Genomic DNA, 22,577 nt, shown 5'->3' on the forward strand with positions numbered 1-22,577 from the left:
TACAGTCTGTGAATTTTTTAAGGGAGTCATAGAGTTTTGTAGATGTTAATGTTCTGAAGTATTTGGTATCCAAGAGCACTGGGACCTATTTCTTGGAAGAGTGTGCCCTAATTAAGTTAGCAGGCTTTTAGATTTTTAAGGAGGTTTTCTTTTCCTAACTTTAAAAATTCACTTTATTGAGGTATAATTTGTATAATAAAACGCATCTGGTTTATAAGCATCTATTTCAGTTGGTTTTAGCAAATGTGTACACGGATGTAACCATCACTTCATCATGATTTTAGAGCATCTTTTCTTTCTTTTGGTACCTATTTCTGAAAAGACAACATACTGTAACATGGCATCTATATGTGCCCAATTCCCCAAATACTAATATGTACGTATTTTTTGTCTCTCTCTGCACCTTTCCTCTTGATTCCTCATTTATGGCTGAAATGGTAACTGTGGGAAAATTCCTTGGCCTCCTGACATCAGAATCCTGCATCTTGGCGAGACCACGATGATGCAACTTCCACCCACTCAGCAGGCACCCCAGGGCCCTCCAGTGGGGGCCATGCATCCCAGAGTGGAGACAACAGCAGTGAACAAGGTAAAAGGTCAAGCATTCTCCCTGTGCAAAGTGGGCATGACTAAAATAACTTCAGTATTTTATGATATTGGAACATCTGCCTCCCTGCAAACAGGAGAGCGGCAGGTTAGGGAGTGTAATCAGCTGCTATTTAGGGAGACAGTATTTCCTTTCCTTCACTTACATTACTTACAAAAAAAAAAAAGGCCAAAGTGAGATGTCTAATCTTTAAGCAGGCATTACAATAACAATCGATTAGTTCTGCCAATTCTTTTACAAATTTGGTTATCTGCACTTTACTCCTGTGTGTAAGTAAATAGAATGACAGACCTACTTTGCTGCTATGATGCAGTAGTTTGAATTATACTATAAATGGGATATTTTATTCGTAACATCAACTATAAGGGTTTTCTATAATCAGGCAATGTTGCCTCTAAAGCACACATGATGCAAAAATCTGTTCTTTTTAGCTCCAAAGTACTGTGTGAATTTTATATGGAATCGTATTTTGGGAAGGTGGATTTTGAAATTCTTAGATTATTTGTCCCCATTTCCATTCAGCTGACGTGGTGACTTTTGTCAACAAATCCTAAAAATTAGAATAATCAGAAGGCAAGGGGGACGTCAACTACAGGTGACAAGGAAGCCTAGAGTAATTTAGAATAAATTTTACCATTTAAGACTCACCTATCACACAGAGAACAATTATATATTGGTAGGGATGACTCTTCTGTGGCTAAAATAGTAATTTAAAAGAAGATGCATTATTGAATGTGGGCCAGGAAAGTGTATAGATTTTACTTTTTAATATTTTACATTAGATGGTGTCTGATCTCCTAGGTCTATTTCATCTCTATTATGACTGTGTTTATGGCCACAATATTTAAGCATTAGACAGTCTTCCAAGTGGAGGACAGTTTTTTTTTTTTTTTTTTTTTTGGAGGACAGTTTTAACAGCTTGAGCTGTAGTCATATATGCCATTTAGAAAAGGGTGGTTGATGTAGGGTGAGTGTCTTTACTCCTCCAAGTTCCTGGCCATGGATTTTGGATTCCTAGTATTCTAGAAGAGTCTAGAAAAGTGTCCCTTCTAGGATGCCATTAACTTATGAATGGGTCCAACTTAGAATCTAGGTTTAACAAGTTGCAACTAACACAGAAATGAATACTATCAGATGGTAAATTGTGGAAGAACTTGTGAACTGTATCTGTTTAGGCTTTCTATACCGTTTTTATTAGACCACTTAGACAGTATGTAAGAAAACTAAACTATAAGGCATTCTGAAGATGAAATGTATATACATTCAGTAGATCTGCAACGCAGTGGCTTCACTGTGTTTCCACATCGTGGAGAAAGACTTCTTGGTGTGGTTAAATCTGAAAAGCTTTCTAAGACTCCGCCCTTCCCCTCCACCCCAAATTACAGTGCCACAAAGGAGGGAACGTATTTATTAATAAAAGCAAATTACCCTAAACATGGTACGAGAGAGGGGGAAAGGAGAAGCAGACTAAATGGTCTAATGAGGCTATCTTCCAAAGACTGTTGTGTGTGAGGCTCGCTTTGACCTTTCACTTTGCTCAGGAGCCTGGCGCTTCATTTTTCACATTCTTGCAATTACGTTAACGCTTCAAGCATTTCTGACTCAAAGTCAGCTAGCAACACCAGGCATAACTCGACACTGTGAGTTTTTCTCCTCTCTGTAGATTCATTAACAGGTCACCAAGGTCCCAACTGAAATTTAAAACTGACTGGTTCAGTTGGCTTGGTTGAGTTATGGCCAGCGAGGTAGCAGGAGAGGACCAGAGAGAAGGGAAGGCAGAGAAGGACGACCCTGAGGTTTGGAGCACAGGACAGCTGCGGCCACGGCCAGGGCATAGAGTTTTATCATTTTGCTTAGTTTTGCTGGCTTATTATTTTTGCTTTTGTTTTTTGGTCGGGAAAGAGGAAAAACTCTGAGACCAATACATTGGGTAAAAACCATAACACACAAACCTCTGTGTTGTGGGTAGCTGCGCCCACTGATGCCATGTTGAAGGATTTGATCTCTGTAGGATTTTGTTCCTTTAATCATATCTCCGTGGGATTAAAGAATGGACATGGTAGCTTATGTATTTTGAGTACGAGGAAGTCAGTCATTTTACTGTATTAAAGTGTGAGGGACCAAAAAAAGTTATGATTCCTAGAAAATGGAGACTCTCTTGGCATGGAGAATTTCCTACCTGGCTGACCACATCAGTGACTCCAAAACACATGTTGAAGGGTATTCTATATATGTTTTCAAGGTGTTTTGTCCCACCAAATTGTCCAGAGTAGCTTTCTGTGGGAAAGATTAATTATCTGCTTCAGGGCAAAGTCAACAGAGATATTGACTGAAATCACATATGCTTATCCTAGGTTAAATCTTAGGGTCGATGTATAATGGAAAACCTACGAAGGAAATTTATGTTCTTCGTATTAAATATATTAAAGTGTTTCATTGGAAATCAAGCATTTTAGTTTAGAAAAGAGTTTTCTTGCTTATTCAGAATTTATTAGCACAACAGGCATATGGAAAACTGTAAAATGATTCAGTTTCAAAACAAATTATGATAAACAGAAAAAATAGGGATGAATTGTACTAAAGACAATGTTTTCATACACATTTTAAATTAAACTTTAATAGCCATATGCTGTAAAACAATATATGCATTTATGTTGCTTTATAATTTGGGGAATATTTCTACTAAAATGAGTCATACACATCTTTACTTTGGAACTTAAAAATATCTCATTATTTTATGACTTGATAGGGAAAGAGCTACAGTTACACAGGTGAAAGGTCATCTTTTCCTTCTCCGTGTTTGTGCAGCAAACCAAAAGGAGGGGGAAAAATCAAATTTTAAAAATATTCTAAGAAACAAACTTGATAAAATGTGAAACCTGACCTTACTATCTTTTCCACACAGCACATGCCTAGCAGTAAACTACATAAATAGGAACCAGACTAATTCACTCTGATTTCTTTGGCTAAAAGCAGCTAAAGGAAGGGAGTTTATCTTGTTAGTCACATGAAAATGAAGAAAAAAGTCTGGTTTTTCAGGGATAAAATTAGGGTGCAGACTGGGACTCTGGGGAAGTAACTGGCCCTCTTTGTGTCTGGCTTCCCATCAGTAAAATTGGGCTTGATAATAAGGCTTGGGGTCCCTAATTCTGTACCTGATGAGTCAAAAGCTGCTTTGTATTTCATTGTGGGTTTTGCCAGAGTAAAGACTAGGAAGCAGCCCCCTTGTTCACAGAGCACTTCCAGAGCCTTAGATGAAAGGCACAATATATGTACAAAGTATTATTATTATTGATGGGTTTGTGTAACTCCCATTAATGCTGATGGGAGTTACGCATGTGAATTGGCAAGAGAATAGACCTCTCAGTGTTTAGAGCACATGAAATTTACATTTTTTCCAGTGCTGTAATTGAGATGTTGACAAATTGGAGGATATTGATGAGCCTTTGTTTTAAGTATTTTGTGCCAAGTTTGTTTTATTTTTTCCGGGTTTGAACAATGGTATGGGTTCAGCAGCAGTGAATAAAAAGGGTAGAGTAAAGATAACTTTGTATTTCAATATTTTGATGTGCCAGTATGAAATAAATTGTCTTAGGCAAATGGAATATGCTGTTTTAATCATTAGCTAGGCATGAAAGAAAAATTGATGTTGACATCTTTGCTGTAAAATTGTTGTAATGGGGCCTTCCTTACAATTCATTTTTGTAAAATTCATTTTGTACATTTTGCAGCAATTGAACAATCCCTGCACTGTGAATAGGCAGGATTCCCAGAAATACCGAGACAGTTGGCCCAGTAACTGCTGAGCTCACACTGCACACCACACGCACGTTAACCATACTGTTGCCAGACCCAGTTTAACCTAAATCCATTAGCATTCGAGCATCTATACGTCTCTCATCTTTCAGGACACAGGGCTGTACAAGCCAGCATAGTTCTCCTCAACTCTGCCACCTACCAAACTTCTCTGTGGATGTCTCTTTCTATCATCCAGGCAATGAGACTAGAATTCCATAGCTAGATATTTATTTATTACACAGCTCTTCAGAAATCATGGTGTGGAAATCTAAAAATACCCACCGTAGATTTAGTGTGTTTATAGGTAAGCAGGAGTCTAAGATAGGATTACACTGTTGAGTTATTATATAATGCATGAAATAGTATCTTCTCCACCAAAATATTCCAGTTCTATATTTAAAGGAGGAGGGGGAAAAAAACCTCAAACCCACTTACATGGGTCCTGAATATGTTCTACTGGGATTTCTCATTCAGTCTAGGAAAACTCTGTCAATGGAATGTTTTCATAGTGGCGGCAATCTCTTTAAAATAACCCTAAATACAATATGACAGATGCCATCTGGCATAATCTTTTGCTAGTTGCTTTTAACTTTTATTTTTCCTAGAACTAAGTTCATCCAAAACTGGTCACTTACTGCTATGATAAATATGGTGACATTTCTTTTCCTTCCTGTCCTCCTAATTGTATCAGAAGATTCACTGAGAATGTAACTGAGAATCGAACATTGCCACAGAAGAAGCTGTTGCATTATAGAATATTTATGTTGCATTTTCATTCTCTTTTGGCTCCCCAAATAAAGTCAAAAAGAATACTATCCTTTAATCATCAGCAAACATGCAAATAATTTCTGTTGATTTTCTTAGGACTTTTTAGAATACCAACCGTTAGAAATAAAACTAAACTCTTCTAATAAATAAATGCTCTAGGAGCATGTAATGGTGCCCATAAATACTTAAAGCTTTCTATAATTGCTGTTAATTTTGAGTAATTTCTTCCTATATGTATCAATTTACTTGAAAAACCCGGAGTTGGGATTTCTGGATTTTTTTTTTAACTTAGTCATGTAAAGGGATGTCTCCTGATGCCAGTTAGAGTTTAATTTAGAGTAGTAATTAAACTTGAATACTGCCTCATAAACAAAAGATAAACAATAAACCAGCCACGTTCCCTGCTGTTTCATAGCTTTCTTTCCCAGATGTTTTAGCCTGATAATTTTTACACAGTGAACTACCGAACATGGAGTTGTGGACAGAGGTTGAGAAAGAGTTTTCTTTTTTGTTTTTTTTGGTTTGGTAATCTTTTTTTTCCCTCCAAAAGTCAAAATGCAGAGGATTTTCCACTATTTAGATTTTTTTAAATTCTGATAAATACTTAATGCAGATGTGCTTTAAAGATAACTCTAGTTCGTTTCCTTAGGTGTGTTCTCTTTTTTTCCTTTAAAATGAATCTTGTCATGAATGTCTTTTACACTTAGTAATGTAAAGAAGAACATATTTTTGCTTAAGTAAAATCTTGATAGCAAGTCAGAGAAAGGAAAGGTTGACAATGGAAAAAATTTTTCCCCCTTTTCCTCCACTTTTCATCCCTATTCACCCCCCCACCCCCCACCCCATGACCAGTGTCACTTTGTGTCTGTACTCTTCCTTGGGCTACAAGGGTTCTCTGTCCAGTTCTGGACCAGTCCACTGTCAGCCATGATCTTTCTAATTGTCAGGTACTAGTCGGCGTTCAATGCAGAAGCCATGTTATTTTCACTGGGTGGGGTAATTACTGAAAGCTGAGAATAGCTGCACTAAAGACAGAGGGATACTTTCATGATCCCATTAGCATAAGAGTGGGTAAATTATTCATGCCAAGTGAGGATTCTATGGGGAAAAGTATAGTTAATGCACATAGTTTTTAAATGTATCCCTTTCTGCTCTGAGACTAAATTCTTGTTGGAATCTGTTCTCAGACATTTACGGGAAAGCTCTGGTGGCGTGTTAGATGCAGTTCATCTCTTTCTGTTTGCAGCACTCTCAATAGAGACCATCTGGCAAAGATCCAAAAGGTGATTAAACAAAATGATCAGCTCTTGTTGCTGTGTTACATGTCCAATACTCCGGATTAAAAAACATGACCCACGACAGTCAAGCTAACGTCATGCCGTTTCCCCTTCCCCCTCCCCTTTCCGTGTAAGAATTCAGATGGTCCACAAATGTGTGTGCCATCTTTGTGTCCTTATGGCCCATAATCATGAACAGGTTGTGCAAATGGCTCTTTCTGTAGCACTGTCTGTTCCAGCAGCATAGAAGCATTTCATATTAATTGGGTCAGTCTAATATTCATATTGACATGGGGAAAAATTACTAAAATTTATTCTTATAACAGACAATGAATATGTGTGCTTTCTGCCATGAGGGAAGTGAAATCTGACAACTGGCTTGTGCAACTGATTAATTTTTCTTGAAACTGGAGAAAATCAGAGCATGAGAAACTGTCATTCTCTGAAAACAGTGCACAACCCTTTGTAACTAAACAAAATGGATTGGGTGGGGGGCTTTCTGGGAGCTTGTGGAAATGAGCTCTGGTTTGAACGCCATAATCAGGGATGAATTTACAGTGCCATTCAGAGGCATCCTCCCTCTCCATAAACAAGCTGATAATCACAGGGAAGCTGACTTCCAATTAGCTTTTCCTTCCCTTACACGGATCAGGGTGTTTATATGTCCTCCTTAAGCTTTAATATGTCACTCCTGAGTTGGTACATCTCATGTCACATTCAAAAGTTTGGAAATAAAATGTTTTATTATGAGGAAATCCTGCTGATAAGCAAGGTAATTTTCAACCAATCATTTCACGATTGAGTTAAGGTAAAAATGCCAAGATCTGTGACTAGCGGACAGATGTATCTTATCTTTGGGGGTTTGCACCAAATGCCAAGTAGAAATATAAATTGAACAAACCCCAGGCATTGTGAGGAAGTGATTGAAGAAATATTGAGATGAAATCTTGGATTGAACTCTGTATGTATTTTTATAACAATGCAGTGAATTGGTTACATGTCACGTTTGCATAAACCTGAACTCTGATTTTATTAAGGGGCAGTTTCATGTAGGTTAGTTAAGGCATTCAGAACATGAGACCATTACTAGGTTAATCAGAGATTATGCCTGACCGTTTAATATTGTGGAAATTGTGGATATTATAGGATGGATTTGAGTGCACATGTCCAGAAAAGATAAAGAATAAAGCAGAAAGAACAAAATTCTTTAGAACCACTTTAAAACATCCTCAGACCTGTCAGCTCCCCTTTCTAAGGGAGGGTAAGGCAGTGGGTTAGAAATACAGCCGGGCACAGTACTCAGGGAGGGGAAGTGAGGATCCCCTGGAGTCAGTGCAGTGTGGCAGATGAAAGGGACTTGCATAGCCTTGGGGGTCTTAAGGCTATTATAGGGCAACTCATGCTCTGTTATCATGCTGATTTTTCAATTGATTTTTGGCTGAACAGTACTTGTTGAAGCCCTCCAGAGCATCAAACACAGCCTTATGGTGCTATACATTGTAATACATGTGTTCTATTTTTTCCCTTCATTGTCTTGTCTTTACTTCGGAAGAATAGTCTATTATGACGCCATGTTATTTTTCTCCCTTTTCTCTGTCTTTCTTATTTCTACCCTCAGAAAGTTCCTTGAAATTCTTATTGTTTTAAATTTAGGAACGGGGGTGGTGGGGTAGTGGGAGAATAACTTTTTCTTCATCTTCCTATTTGACATTTGCTTTTAATTTGGCCTTTAAAAATATTTTGATGTCACAGCAGACAATAATATAAACCATTTTTATCTACCAAATTTATCCCTCAGTAGTCGTGAGCTATTCACTCCCTTTCTAACGATCAGCAAGAAAACAACTATGGGATTTCACTGAAATCTAATTTCTCGTAAAAATGAAAGTAAACCATTTTGATATCCCTTCTATACAGCAATAAGGTCCCTTGGCTTGCTGGAAAGCCAGGTCTTGAAAAGGGAAATAATGGAGCGAGATCTAAAGGAAGTGTGTCCCTCTCCTTCTGTCTAGGGAATTCTTACTGAGGAAAATCTAATTCTAGTGTCATCTCCTCCAGGAAGCCTTCCTGATTTGCCCGTGGCATAAGCCAGTGTTCTCTTCTCTGCACCCCAGTGGCACCTTCTGCCTCTATTTTAGCATCTTTCACATTTGGTATTGTAATTATTTGGTTCCTGGTCTGTCACCCTGCTTTTTCAAGGCAGAAATGATTACTTACTCAGCTGTCTAGCAGTAGTAGGTCCACTTCTGAATCAATAAGCAAAATCCACAGATTTCAGTTTTTTTAGGGTGGAAACAATTCGATCAAAACTTTGTGTGCTCATCAGCTCTATTTCTTAACATATCGATACATTTGGAAAAAATCCTATTACATCCTTAAGAGAGAATAAAAATTATTTTCTTTTACTAAGATGTTATTTTATGCAACGCTGCCTTAAATAAGGCAATGGCTGTCAGCTTAAACTTAGAATTATTTTGGTTACAGGTAGGGTCTTAAATTTTAGATTCTTATTTTAAATAGTCTTTTTAAGACAATAGTTAAAATGGGATTTGTCTTACTTGTTCTTTAATGTTGTCTTAAATTATATACATATGGTCAGAATTTGGACATGGGATTTCTTTTCATAATGTTATCTATACAAAAGTAAGTGTATGGATATGTCTTGTAGCGTAATGTAATGTAATGTAACAAGGGAAATTGCTTAATGCAGCAAATAGTTTCCCATGATGAACTCAGGGTCCACTTTGCTTGTACTTCTTGTTTAGGTTGAGACTGACCTTGGGGGAAGCCATGGGTCTTCACATACAGGTAAAGAGTCTGGAAGTAATTCTTGAATTTTTAGGCCGCACATGCTTTTGTTGATTTCCTACATATGCCTTCCAGTTTTTTCATAGTTTGCTTTTGAGCAGGTTTAATTTACTTTTAGTGATGTAAGCAAGCCCTGTATCGAGCCCTTTTTCATCCGCTTGAGGTTCTGTCTAGAATCTCGGACTGTGAGTCAAGAGGCCTGTGTGCCTTAGGGTCAGGGTTGCACTGAAAAGGGCACAGACTTAGGAGGCAGAGAGACATGGGTTCAAATCCCAGTTTTACTCAACGTCTGCTAGATTCAGTTTCTCCATCTGCAAAGTGGGGAAAAACTACTTACCCTCAAGGTTGTCCTGGAGATTATATTATATTACGTGAGACCTCATGGGTTAAACACATAACATTGCCTGGAACCAGTAACTGTTAGTTCCTTTATTCCCCTGTCCTCCTGTCCTATACCGACTCTAATTAGCTCTGTGGCCTTGGATGAGTCTCTTAATCTCTTCAGACTTTTGCTCAGTTATGAAATAGGACTGAATTAGATGATCTTTTACATTCAAGCGCCAGGAATCTAATGTTTACATTCATGGGTCTTATTTTTTCTTTGCGCATTTTTTATCTTTTAACATAGAAGAAGGCTGCAAGTATTTTGGTTTTTGCTTTTTTGTTTTAAATCAGAGGTGTAGCATGTGCATTTTTGTTTCCTTCATTTTACAGGATAGTTATAATATGTAGTGAGATAATGTTCTTCATTTCTTGCTTTTGTTTACAAGGAAAGACTATTCTTCCTGGTTTGGTAAGAGAATAACTAGGCCTTAGAGTTGATTTTCTGAGGACGGCAGACTGTCACAATTCAGGTGTAGGACACTGAAGGTGGGGCATTGATATCAGAAGTGTGAGGTGTATTTTGTAAATACAGAGCAACTTCTCCATTGTCCATTATCTAATCAATTAGAATCTCTCTCTGTTGGAATTTCTATATGTCACAAGTAGAATAATAAAGGATAATCATTACAGAGGCTGAGACCCTATTCTGAAATGAATTCCAAAAGTCTAAATAATTTTCAGGAGAATTATACAGTTAAGAATATTTTACTGTACTCTATTTTTAGACCAATAATTCATACCAGGTGAAGCTGTTACCCTTTTGTCAGTAGAAGTTTTGCTTAATCAAAACGCTCGTTCCTTAACCCTCACCGCCAGCTAGAGATGTCACTGTGGCCTCAAAACCAAGCATTCGGTTTTTTTTTAAGTTTGGAGATTTACAAAAGTAGGCTAGGAGTGTAAAATTTCATATTTCTTCTTCCAGCTAACATTTGTAACAAATGCCACCCGCTGAAATAAAACCTCCAAAATCTCTATGTACTAAATGTGAATGATGTAGAAAAGTTGATAAATCATGGATTATTGAAAGCTTATGGAATCTACCTTGTGGGTGTCCTTTTATGACACGTTGTCACACACCAGGGCTGATATGTACATATACCTGTCTGGAGGCGGAAAGCTCTTGATCTCTCAAGACCTCTTCTAAGTGTATGTTGCTTAAAATCAATACACAAAGATATTCATTGAACAAGGCACTCTGGGAATAAAACTATGAAAATTACAAGGGTCCCTGCTTTCAGTAACTTACCGTCTCCCGTGAGGTGGGGGGCAAGTATGCAAGTAAGTCTTAAGCAAGGCAGGTATTCAGTTCTGGGGCATGGATGGAGGAAGGCCTGTTGACACAGAGGGCGTGGGGTATACGGAGGGAGGAGCTTTGGAGGCACACGGCTCTGAACACTCAGCCTTGCCCTGCCACTTATAAGCAGCAATCTTTCTGAATGTTAGTTTCTTCACCTGTGAAATGGGAACAGTAACTATCTCATAGGGTAACTGCTAGGATTAAATAAACACTAGTTTTTAAAAAGTCTAGCTTGGTGATTAATGTGGACCCCCCCACCCCAGTATTCTCTTCTTTTAACATTTATTGACCATGTAATTGAGGGGAATCACTATCCTAGATGCTAGAGATACACGGCTCATAAGACGTGGTGCCTCTCCTCTTTATACTCTTTAGTAAGTAACTCAGAAATGTAAACGGATAAATGCACAGGCTTCTAACATCGCGTATAACTTACTGGTTGTAAGGTATTTCAGACGAGGGAGTGATTAATTCTGTCTGAAATCTCTGTGGAAGGCTCCACAAAACTGGGGAGGCTAAAAAAAGACTTTGATGGCCTTCAGTGGGTGTTTCCAGGCCAAAAAGGTAGGGAGTGGACGGGAAACAGATGGAGGAGCCGGTGCAGAGGCCCCGAAGTGTGAAGCAACATGGCATGTTCAGGGCAACAACCAGATTGATGCTGCTGTTTGTGAGAGAGGCTGCATGGGGAAGAGGGTAGCTGGAGAGGCAAGCAGGGGCTATAAGTGAAGATCCTTGTTTACCAGGCTAAGAAGCTTATACTTAATCCTGTAGAGCACTGTTTACCAAACTTTTCTGGAGATAAGGAGCTCCTAAGGGGCTTGTGCATACAGATTCCCAGGCAGACCACAGCCACACAGAATCAGGATCTCCATGGGAGGTCCTGGGCATCTGAATTTTTAATCCATGCCCCAGGGATATGGATTTACCATTAAAGAAATTTAAGCAAAAGGAGTTTATGATGAGATTTATATTTTTTTAAAAAGCTCTTCGAGAATGTGGAGAGTACAATTTGAGGAAAACAAGACTAATTATAGAATAAGGGTTAATAGTCCAGAGGGCAGATGAGGACTGAATTAAGACAGTGGCAGTAGAGATGGAGGTGAGAGGACTGATAGATTACATGTAGGAAGAAGGGAAGGGGCCAGAGTCCAGAATAATATGCCAGCCTCTCCCTTGGTATAGGTACCATAGTCTAGATAGTTTTCTTTTTCCCTGCCATGAGTTTTGAAGTATGGACATCTGTCAATCAATGGAGAAGATAAGGAATAATATTCCACTTACACATGCAAGGTTGTTCAAGTAGAAATGAATGATGCATGTTGGATGAATAATGATTTTTTTCCTGGTCGTGAGGTACGATAACTTAGGGGCAGTGCAGCACAGTGGTTAAGGAGGTAGCCTTTGGCATCACCCTGCTTGCCTTTAAATCCTCAGATCTGTCACTCATCATGGGCAATCCTCCACTTTATATCTGTAAAACAGGAGTAATAAATATCTAATCTAATAGATACGGGGAAGTAAGGATTGAATGATGTGATGTATCTAAAATGACAGTAATTTTATGCTTGGTTCATAGTAAATAAAATATTATAAATATTTTTTATTTAAAAGTTGCTTTTAAAAGAGTTGACAGCTGACCCCGTACAACTGACATCATGATGAGGAACCTAAAAATGCAATCCTGCATTCACCCCTGGGAAAGCGAAGTTACGGGCTCTACAGCTGGTGGAGCATCTACATGCCCTGAGCCCAGCCCTAAGCCCTGCCACTAGCCCCAGGCTCATCAAGTGGAAAGTAATTCCTTCCCTCTGAAGTCCTATTGCACATTTTTCTGATTCTCTCCTCTGACAATCAGGTTCCCCATGTGCTATAGTAATTGGTTACATGACTTATTTATTATCCTGTTTGACTGTAAGATTCTTGAGGACACTTTCCATGTCTTAAGCATCTTCCCTGTTTGCCCCCACATTGTACTATGATAACATAGGAGGCCTTCAATGATAATTATTATTTTTTTCGAAAGGAGGATTGGGTCCATATTGTGAAGGACATTGAATAGCAGGCTGGGGAGTTTGTGCTTGATTTGGTAGGTAATGGGGACCTATTGAAGATTTTTGAATGGGGGTAGTGACATAATCGCCTTCCTTCTGAATGCCAATGACAAATTCTTCACTGTGTCTTCAAAACAGCAGACCCATATGCTTGCCTGAAATACTGTCTGTTTGAAAGAGTGGATATTCTTTTGAATGAAGAAACAAATTTCAAATAGCTTAAAAAAAAAAAAAAACTTTGACATTCTCTCTAAAGTAATTTAAGCACTTAAATTTTTGGGATTCACAAAGGTCCTGAGTATGTAACTTCATTCTAGAAACGTTTATGAGGACACATTTTGGTAAATTTTTATAGTGTTGTTATAATTATTAACAACTAGAAAGGACTGAGTAAATATATCTTCTTCAATATTTGGAAGACTGTGGTTCCATGGATATTTGAATAGACGTCACTTTAAAAAAAATAAAAGGACTTTGTGGTTAAATAGATTGAAAGCTGGAGTGGAGCAGGGCTTTCTCTAGTATAGGAATGTTCAGATCCTCTAATTTGCTAATGTACATTTTAAGTCTTCAAGGAGTAGAAACACAGGCTTCCTAGACTCACTTAACCATTGAAACCCTTTTTTGCATTATCTCTGGGGACCAATCTTCCCCAGAACACACTCTGGAAAACGCTGTCCTCGACTGCTTCTTTCATTGAAGTACTCTCAGATAGGGTTTAATATCCTAGGGAGTCTTCTTGCATCTTGTATTTAAAAGGCAGGTCAGCATGGGCTCAGGATCAATTTTCAGTAGTATAAAAAGCAATTTCCTCTACAGTCTGAAGTCTTGCGGACTTCGGCTCTACTTGTACAGAATGTTCTGTTAACTTAGCTATTCTTGTAGTTATCCTTGAGTGTATTAATCAAACAATGTTTCCTAAATATCCCTTGAGTGTTTAATTCAATGCCAGCCCATTTAGTTACACCCTCAAAAATGTATAAATGAGGATCCCAGCAGAATCCTGTTATGAATCATATTAACACTTAGTTTGATGCAAAGCATACAATGTACTTTCTTTCCTCAAAAGCAAACTCTTTTTCCTTTTTTAAAGTGGCCGCTGGGTCGGAGGCTGGATGATAAATCCATGGAGGCAGGAATGGGGGTGGGGAGGGAAAACCATCTTCGCTCATTTGGGAGTGGATGGCTTGCGACCCCGTTTGCTTCAGGTGGTGAGCAGTGGACTGGATATGCCATCTACCAGTGGGAAATTTCTGGGAAACAGAGCCGCAAAAGCCCAAGCTGCCTGCATCTAGCTGTTCTGGGATCTCCAGAACGGTTTAGCAGACTGTTAGAACTGGTTGCCACCAGACAAGTGTTGCCTCTCTTGGCAAGAAAATTTTCCCTGACTCTTCCTTATTGTTGGAGGATGCCGGGAGGTGTCGTGTTCAGGGGCATTCAGGAGGTCCGGAATTGCAGTCTCTCTTGGTCACTAAGTGAGGGGGAAGACTTCTGTGTTCAAACACTCGACTCCTGAGCATTAGGGTGGGATTACCCACCAAAGTGTGTCACCCCCTTTTGGCTGCAGAAGGGAGAATTAGGCTGGGCACATTTGTCTCTCCAGCTTTGAAATGATCAAGAAGAGGCTAGTGGTACAACTAAGACTATCTTTGTAGTATGGTGAGAAAAAGCCTGATTTTGTCTTGTTTGTCAAGAATTTTATCTACAGGAGTTTGAGCTCTTTATAACAGTTAGCTCAGGGAGTTGGAACATTTCTAAAGGATGTCCTCCTTATTTTGTAGATTGGAACATGGACATATTTGGAGAGACGTTGGTCTTTAATATCATTAGTCAGCTTTCAAACCTGAGAGTAGAAACACGGGTTTACTGTGTAAACAGATGTTGGTGCTTCTACACATTTCAGCATAGTTATCAGCCGCTTAATGGTTGAGACTTTTTCTCCATGCATCTTATTCTAAATGGAATTCGAGTTGCTCATTTTCTGCCAGTATAAAGCATGAGTTGCTTTCAACTGGCAAAAAGAAAACAAAAATTAGACCCTGGCTGAAATAAAATTACACCAGAGTAATGTGTCAGATTTTTTTAAAATTAGAGAAAAAAGTGGTGCTCTTACACTTTACTATGTTGTTCCATATGTTGGACATTTAAGGCAGAAATATCGGGGAAGCTTCCCTTTGAATGTTGTCAGGGACCTTGAAACGTGGCTGCTTTGTGGGAGGACAGTGAAAGCCCTGAGTTCATGGACGTCTTCTGACCTCATACAGCTTCACTCTAGAGACAGTCATCTCTGAAGCTGTGACATTTTAACTGTTTCATCTACACAGATGTACTTTTTTTTTTTAAACTTACTTAAACATACTGGCCTCTTTTTAGGCGTGTTATCTGATAACATTTGCTGAGTTTTTATGGTATCCTGGACAGCAGGAGGTAAGGAAAACAGAAGCTGAGAAATCAATCTTGATTACGGAGACTCGCTCACCTACTGCTGGCTCCATAGACCAGCTCTCTGTATCGCCCTCTGTATACCCAGCAAAGTGCTCAGTACGGAGGAGTTTGTGATAAATAGACATTGGTCGAATAGATTGTTGTTTCAAATTGATAATTGGTTAATATCTAATAACTTGTAGCAACTTAGTAGATGGTGTTAGCATTGACTTAGGGATTACTTCCTTATTAGGAGTGTCAGCACACCTGAAATTGTTGAGTTTGTCAAAGTGTCAGTCATCAAATCTGTGATGGATTTATCAAGTGGAATTGAGTAGTTAGAGGTACAAGAAAGTGAGGACAAGGTCATGGCTAGAGATTCCACCAACTCCTACAGATTTAAGGGAAGTGCCTCTGTGCTCTATGAAGAAATTCAAAAGCGTATAACTTTGTTCTTAAGAGTATGGAGTTAGTCTAAGTGTGATCTTAGGTGACTGACTTAATTTCTCCAAGCCTAAATTTCCTCAGATAGAAAATGAAGGGCTTCCCTGGTGGCGCAGTGGTTGGGAGTCCGCCTGCCGATGCAGGGGACACGGGTTCGTGCCCCGGTCCGGGAAGATCCCACATGCCGCGGAGCGGCCGGGCCCGTGAGCCATGGCCGCTGAGCCTGCGCGTCTGGAGCCTGTGCTCCGCAACGGGAGGAGCCACAGCGGTGAGAGGCCCGCGTACCGCAAAAAAAAAAAAAAAAATTAGAAAATGAAGATTACAGAGCTATGTAGAGATGCTGTGACAATTAAACTAGATAATGTATTTGAGGCTCTAAGTGGTGGGCCAGGCATATGTGACACAACATCTCCATAATAATATGCATATGATCACTGACTATTAGTTTTGAGTCCATAACTTGAACTTTAAGACCACATCACTTTCTGTGGATTCTTATTTTAGGATACAGTATAATATGTTTTTTAAAAATATGAGAATAATAGCTCAAGAATAATTGCCTCTCTATTTTCCCCTGATTCTAGTCCTCTCACACAGACATACAGAGACAGGACTTGTAGGCACAGGAGGCTCAGGAAAGGGGTAAAAATATGGGAGAAGTACGTGACCAAAATTCTCATTTCCTGTGTACTATGCTTTGGTGCTACATCATGCTGTCCCACTGCCCTTTTTTTTTTTGCACTTTCTAATTTTTATTATCTACCTAAAGGCCAGAATGGAGTCAGTGGAGCCAGAATCTGAATATGGCTCTTCCAATTAGCCCGTGGAAGGCGTGATGTGGGGTGGCTTTGTGAGGCCCTGAGGTTATGGCTCAGACTCCAGAGTAGGAAAACCTGGGCAAGGTTCCAATTTCAGCTACCTGTAACCCAGGTTCATATCCTGTAAGGGAGTTTGGTGAAGTGCATGAGGTGATAATATATGCCTGGCATGTACTAACCATCCATTACATGTTCATTGTTATTAATATTATCATCATCTCTTTAAGCTCTCACGGACTTACCTTACATCTCTGTGTGATGCGGCTATTAGGGGATTCCAGGTCTTTTCCAACTCTAACATGCTGTACCTATTAATTTTTAAATAATTTCATTCAAATTCCAAATTACATCTGCCAAGTGATACCTTTCTGTTTCTTAAGATATTCTTACATAAATTTTCATTTGATTCCCCCCAGTATCTCTCAGGTTTATCCCCATTTTCTGGATAAGGCAACTTGGCCTTGAAGAGGATCAATTACTTGCCTATCACCATAGAGAAAGGATTTTAATTTTTTTCCTGTTCTATACCTGCAAAGTGAGTTTTGTATAAGAAGGTACTAGGTTCACAAAGGCATAAAATTTAATGAAGGCAACTGATTGTCCTGAGAAAGTCATTAAAATCCCCATATCATTCTCTCTAATCTAAAGGCTGCTACCCTTCTATTATTTCTTTATTACAACCTTTTACTTTTATTTCATCAACTTAAACTGGAGCCTGAGGGAATTCTCTGGTGGTCCAGTGGTTAGGGCTCGGCGCTTTCACCGCCGGGCCCAGGTTGGATTCCTGGTCGGGGAACTAAGATCCTACAAGCCACATGGCACGGCCAAAAAAGTTAAAAATAAACTGGAGCCTGAGTTCTCACGTGCCATTTGTTAAAGATTATAAATCAGTGACTTACACTTTCAAAAAGTAATTTCTTTTCCATCTTTTTTTCCCCATGTATGTTGGTCAGATCCATGGGGTCAGTCTTGGAGTAGGAAGGGGAGAGGTCAGAAGGGGAGAGGTACATTCTAAAGGCTTAGCTCTCTTCTCCTTGGACTTAGAAAATGGCAAAGAATACAAGAGGTGCTGAACCATAAAATAATGAGACTGCTTTTCTTCTAAGACTCGCCAAAACCCTTATTTCATAATCACCAACTTCATATAAAGTAAATAATGCTTGTTTGCATTTTACTATTTGCTCTTTGCATCAAACATCCATTGGCCTTGGGAATAACAAGAATTCTGCCACCCAAAGAAAATCTACCAATTCCATTAGTAGCATAGCAGACAGAATCAAAAGCCTGGAAAGTTAGTGAATGTTTCATATTGTGGGTTTTTTTATGATACTTCTGTGTGCATAAAAAAGACTGTCTTGGAAATACTCATTTCGATTTTCTTTTTAATTTGCTCACCAGCACCACTTAATTACCTCTGCAACCTATTAGAAGCATTCACAAGATGGGCTTAAAAAATTAAGTCAGGATGCTTTCCTTTTAGCTATAAATGGGTTTAGCATCTTATTTTTATCTGGCTCGAAAATATCGAATCAGTAAAATAAAACCACACTCTTTAATTGAAAGGTACTTATGCAATATTCAAACCATAATGTCAGTCACATGTAGTGTTCAAATTCTTTAGAGCTCCTGAAATACTTAAAGGTATCCACAGTATTCTGAGGAAGTTATTTTCTGCCCCGCTACAGAATAAAAAAGAATCAATCAGGGCTTCCTCTTCTCTTTGGCAATATTTTTTCTCTAAAGGATTTCTTGACACTCTCTTTAGTTCTTGACTTTGAGGGCTGTTCCTGACAAATCTCCAGAGATGAATTTCAGTGCCTATAGTAGTGTCAAAAGCATGAGATTACATGCCCAGGTGCTATGACCTCACGTTTGATTGCCTACAATGCACTAGATAAAGGGCTTAAACTGCAGCCTACCTAGGGGCTTCCAGAATTTACATTATACAGTTTTTGAAAGAATATAGTTTGAATTGGGGAGCATGAAAGTAGTTCTAATCTCTAGTTGGCCCAGTCTTGAAAACTTCTGGGCCGTAGTAGGTCATGAGTCATTTTAGGAATGAGAATATTAAGGCATAGTTTCAAAATCATGTAGCGTCCTCTCTTTATAATTTTCTACGCTTTTGTAAAGATCTAAAAATTACATTTGTAGATACCTAGTTATCTTTGCATTCAATATTTCAATGAGAATTAGTTGCCTAAGAAATCATAGCAGACAGTAGATAATTTATTCCCTCCTTAGAAATGTTGTACTTGTTTGTTGATTTTTTTTTTTTTTTTTTTTTTTTTTTTTTGCGGTACGTGGGCCTCTCACTGTTGTGGCCTCTCCCGTTGCGGAGCACAGGCTCCGGACGCGCAGGCTCAGCGGCCATGGCTCACGGGCCCAGCCGCTCCGCGGCATGTGGGATCTTCCCGAACCGGGGCGCGAACCCGTGTCCCCTGCATCGGCAGGCGGACTCTCAACCACTGTGCCACCAGGGAAGCCCTTGTTTGTTCATTTTTATTCACTAGATTGGGATTGTGGTTTAAAGAGAAGTTAATCCTGACTTTCTTAAAACCTGTAGAGTTTCAGGATTTCTTAAAGACAATGGCCTTTGATATTCCAATCCAATAAAAATTTCCCATGCTTAGGTAATTAACTATACCCTCTTTTGTTCAAGTGCTGGGACAACTATACCCTCTTTTGCTCAAGTGCTGGGACAATGTCGATGGTGTTTACATAGTTAAAATTAAGTTGAGACTTGACTAATTATTCAATTATTTTGACTCATGAAAATAAAAATTAATATTTTATTTTCCATACAATAGGAAATTAACCTATATTTGTTTAAACTTCTCAATTCACTATGCCTGTGTAAATGTGTTTTACTGTGTTATTTACTATAAGGATTCATAAAATGTTTCATTATGTCTCTTTTCTTCTAAATTTTTGTAAATGATAATAGAGTTTGTTTGTTTACAGTTGTGGAGATTTACACTATTATCACTGTATGTTATATCTTCACAAAATTACACAGATTCCTTATCAGCATTATACACTAAATATAGCCCCTGTCCATTGGCAGTTTGTTTTCAGCCCTGGGAATAAGTGGATGTGTACAAAGTCATCTTAAATTTCCTAGTTTCCTATTTATTTGATGATATATTGCATGCAGACACAGATGAGGTATTTTTTCTCTTCCGATTTCTTGAGTTTAGAAAAGATAATATTTTATTCTGGTCGAGATACCATAACAAGTCATGATCAGACTTTAATATCTGTTTATTCTTTGCTTTTATAAACTAAACAGTCTCCTCAAAAATCACTGCCTAATTCACCGTGAAGTCCTTTTGATCAAGTATTTCATATACTGGATATTAAACAGGTTATTCTGTTTCCTGCCTTAACCAGTTCTAGTCTAAGAACTGTTTGACTCGAGCAAGAGTTTTAACTCAGATCTTGCAATTCAACACCCATTGGGTGAAGACGTTTCAGTGGTTCATTTTTCATGGCTTCCTTCTGATGTGTTATATGTTAATAGGGAAGAGAAAAACTAATGTGATATGTGAGCTAATTTCTTGCTTAAGAATTTTAAAGAGCGCTGTCTGGGATCTGATCATTATCTTTCCAGATGCCAGCTTTGTTTAGTATTACATCTTTATTGTAGCCTGAGACCCAGTTCTTCTATTTGATTATTACCATTTTGGGACAAAAAACAAAGAGCTAGAACAAGGAAAAGAACCTATGATATATATGCCCAAATTTGGTAGCAATAGCAGAATCATTATCTTTATCACAGCTAATATTTGACAACTACTTTATGTCAGATATTGTGCTATGTATATTTAGTATAACTTAATCTTCATAACCTTGTTTAGACTTTTCAGTTGGAAAACCTGAGGCTTAAAGAGGCTAAGTAACTTTCCCTTCCTCGAATATCTAGAACGGGACCAGGCTAAGATTCTAACTTACGTCTGTCTGACTCCCAAACCCAGGCACTTAACTACTTGACCACACTCTGTCTACAAGAAGAGGTGTTAATGGTATCAGATACCTGTCGTCAGCCAAGAAATTGGGGCTGGAGGCGTTTTCGCCATTCTGAGAATTTCAGGCGAGTTTCGATATTTTCTGTCATCTATCCAGACATTTCTCTAGAGTTGTGTAACTCATCGTAGGGCATAGCAGCATTGGGAATCAAGCTCATTCTAGAAATCAACCCTATAATTCTGATTTGGTGGCAGGTTTGTAATGCCACATATAATCTTGAGACATTATTGATAATATATAGAATTGGCATTTTACCACATTCCCTGAAGGCCACACAGAGCCCTCCAACATTTTTCTGATACTGTTTCAAGAGACAGGTGACCAAATGAAGAAAGTTTTCTAAGCCCATATCTTTATAAATATGTTGATGATGAAGGTACAAAAATCACTTGTTCCCAAATTTTTCATATATTCCAATAAACATATGTTTAGATCAGTTAAATTGAAAATCTAATGTTTATTAGAAAACCGGTATGGCACACAATAATACTAAATAGAAAAAGGTAAATTTGGATAAATTCTTCAAGGGTCCTTAGTAGATTTCATAGTTATCCTTACTAGGATAAAATTAGAATTTGTGAAGGATCTAATAGGAATTTTTCTCCCAGGCAGTTGCAGAGGATAAACACAGGTATTTATTTTTATTTTAAATATTGACCTGTTCAATTTCCATGATCATAGGGCACCATAACAGACAACGTAAGAAGAAAATAAAGTTGCACATTCCAGCCTTCCACATGAAAGGTCTTTTTCCCCTCTGTCTCTTTGACCACATCTTTGGGGCCTATCCTCCCTTCCATGGCCTTATTTTTTGTTTGTTTTTTTGTTTCTTTTGTTTTTGCGGTACGCGGGCCTCTCACTGTTGTGGCCTCTCCCGTTGCGGAGCACAGGCTCCGGACGCGCAGGCTCAGCGGCCATGGTTCACGGGCCCAGCCGCTCCGCGGTATGTGGGATCTTCCCAGACCGGGGCACGAACCCGCGTCCCCTGCATCGGCAGGCGGACTCTCAACCACTGCACCACCAGGGAAGCCCCACGGCCTTATATTTTTGCAACTAAAGCTCTTTATTGATTTCTGCTGCTTATTATTACAACTTTTGACTTTGAAGCGGGGGGGGCATCCTCAAATAATTTTCCGTTTGAGCAATCCTACTTTCTAAGAAGACAAGTTAGAATACTTAATGATACTTAGGCCCCTGCCATTCTTATGTGGGGTGGGCATCAGAATGATCCCACGGTAAGAGGGGGAACTAAGTTGTCAAGTTAGTGCCACATGCAAAGTGTGTTAAATCAGAGACGTCTGAGTCACACTGGCTTACCCTGGGCATCTGGGTCTGTGGAAATTTCTTGTGCCTTTTATTATAACTTGTTGCTGTTGGGGCAGAGTAAAAACATTTTAGTAGGCTTCTGAGCAGATCACTGGCACTGGAGTGTCGGGAGCTCAAAGTTCTAATCTCAACTGTAATTTCCCCTATGACCTTATGCAGTTCACTCGCAGAAATAAAATGCCTTATTTTGAATTTGCAAAACTGTATTGATATCTTTATATTCTGCCTGCTTCTTTTAAGTAGTTTTAAAGTTTAAAAAAATTTTTTTGAAGATGTATCCTGGCTGCTATTTTATTTATAGTGGAGATCCAGTTTTCAAAAGTTAAGAGGAAATGCCACACTTTTGAAAAGGGTTTCAGGAAAACTGGCTCAGTGACTACAAATCTTAGTTTTCCCAGCCATCTTCCAAAAGGCCAGAATTTCTGCCTCCTTGTATAATTTGCCTCAAAGAAATAATTTGGTCACCTTACAGTTTTTTAAAATGATAACTGCAAGTATCGAAACATTTGATGCCAGCTCAAGTCCCTAATAAGTGACTTGACAAGGTGG

The 22,577-nt window shown here is 38.7% G+C and overlaps 1 protein-coding gene across 6 annotated transcripts in view; it reads left to right on the forward strand.

The window, feature by feature from the left end:
• Positions 1–22,577, forward strand: part of MEIS2 (Meis homeobox 2) — a 200,594-nt gene that overhangs the window by 14,562 nt on the left and 163,455 nt on the right. For all 6 annotated transcript variants that reach the window (XM_024732572.1, XM_024732573.1, XM_024732575.1 and 3 more), the window contains one exon: positions 475–589. In XM_024732572.1, the coding sequence (XP_024588340.1) occupies positions 475–589 (115 nt within the window). The remainder of the gene's footprint in view (positions 1–474; positions 590–22,577) is intronic.

This window comes from Neophocaena asiaeorientalis, unplaced genomic scaffold (genome assembly GCF_003031525.2).
Source record: "Neophocaena asiaeorientalis asiaeorientalis breed wild unplaced genomic scaffold, Neophocaena_asiaeorientalis_V1.1 scaffold119, whole genome shotgun sequence".
Classification (NCBI taxonomy): Eukaryota; Metazoa; Chordata; class Mammalia; order Artiodactyla; family Phocoenidae; genus Neophocaena; species Neophocaena asiaeorientalis.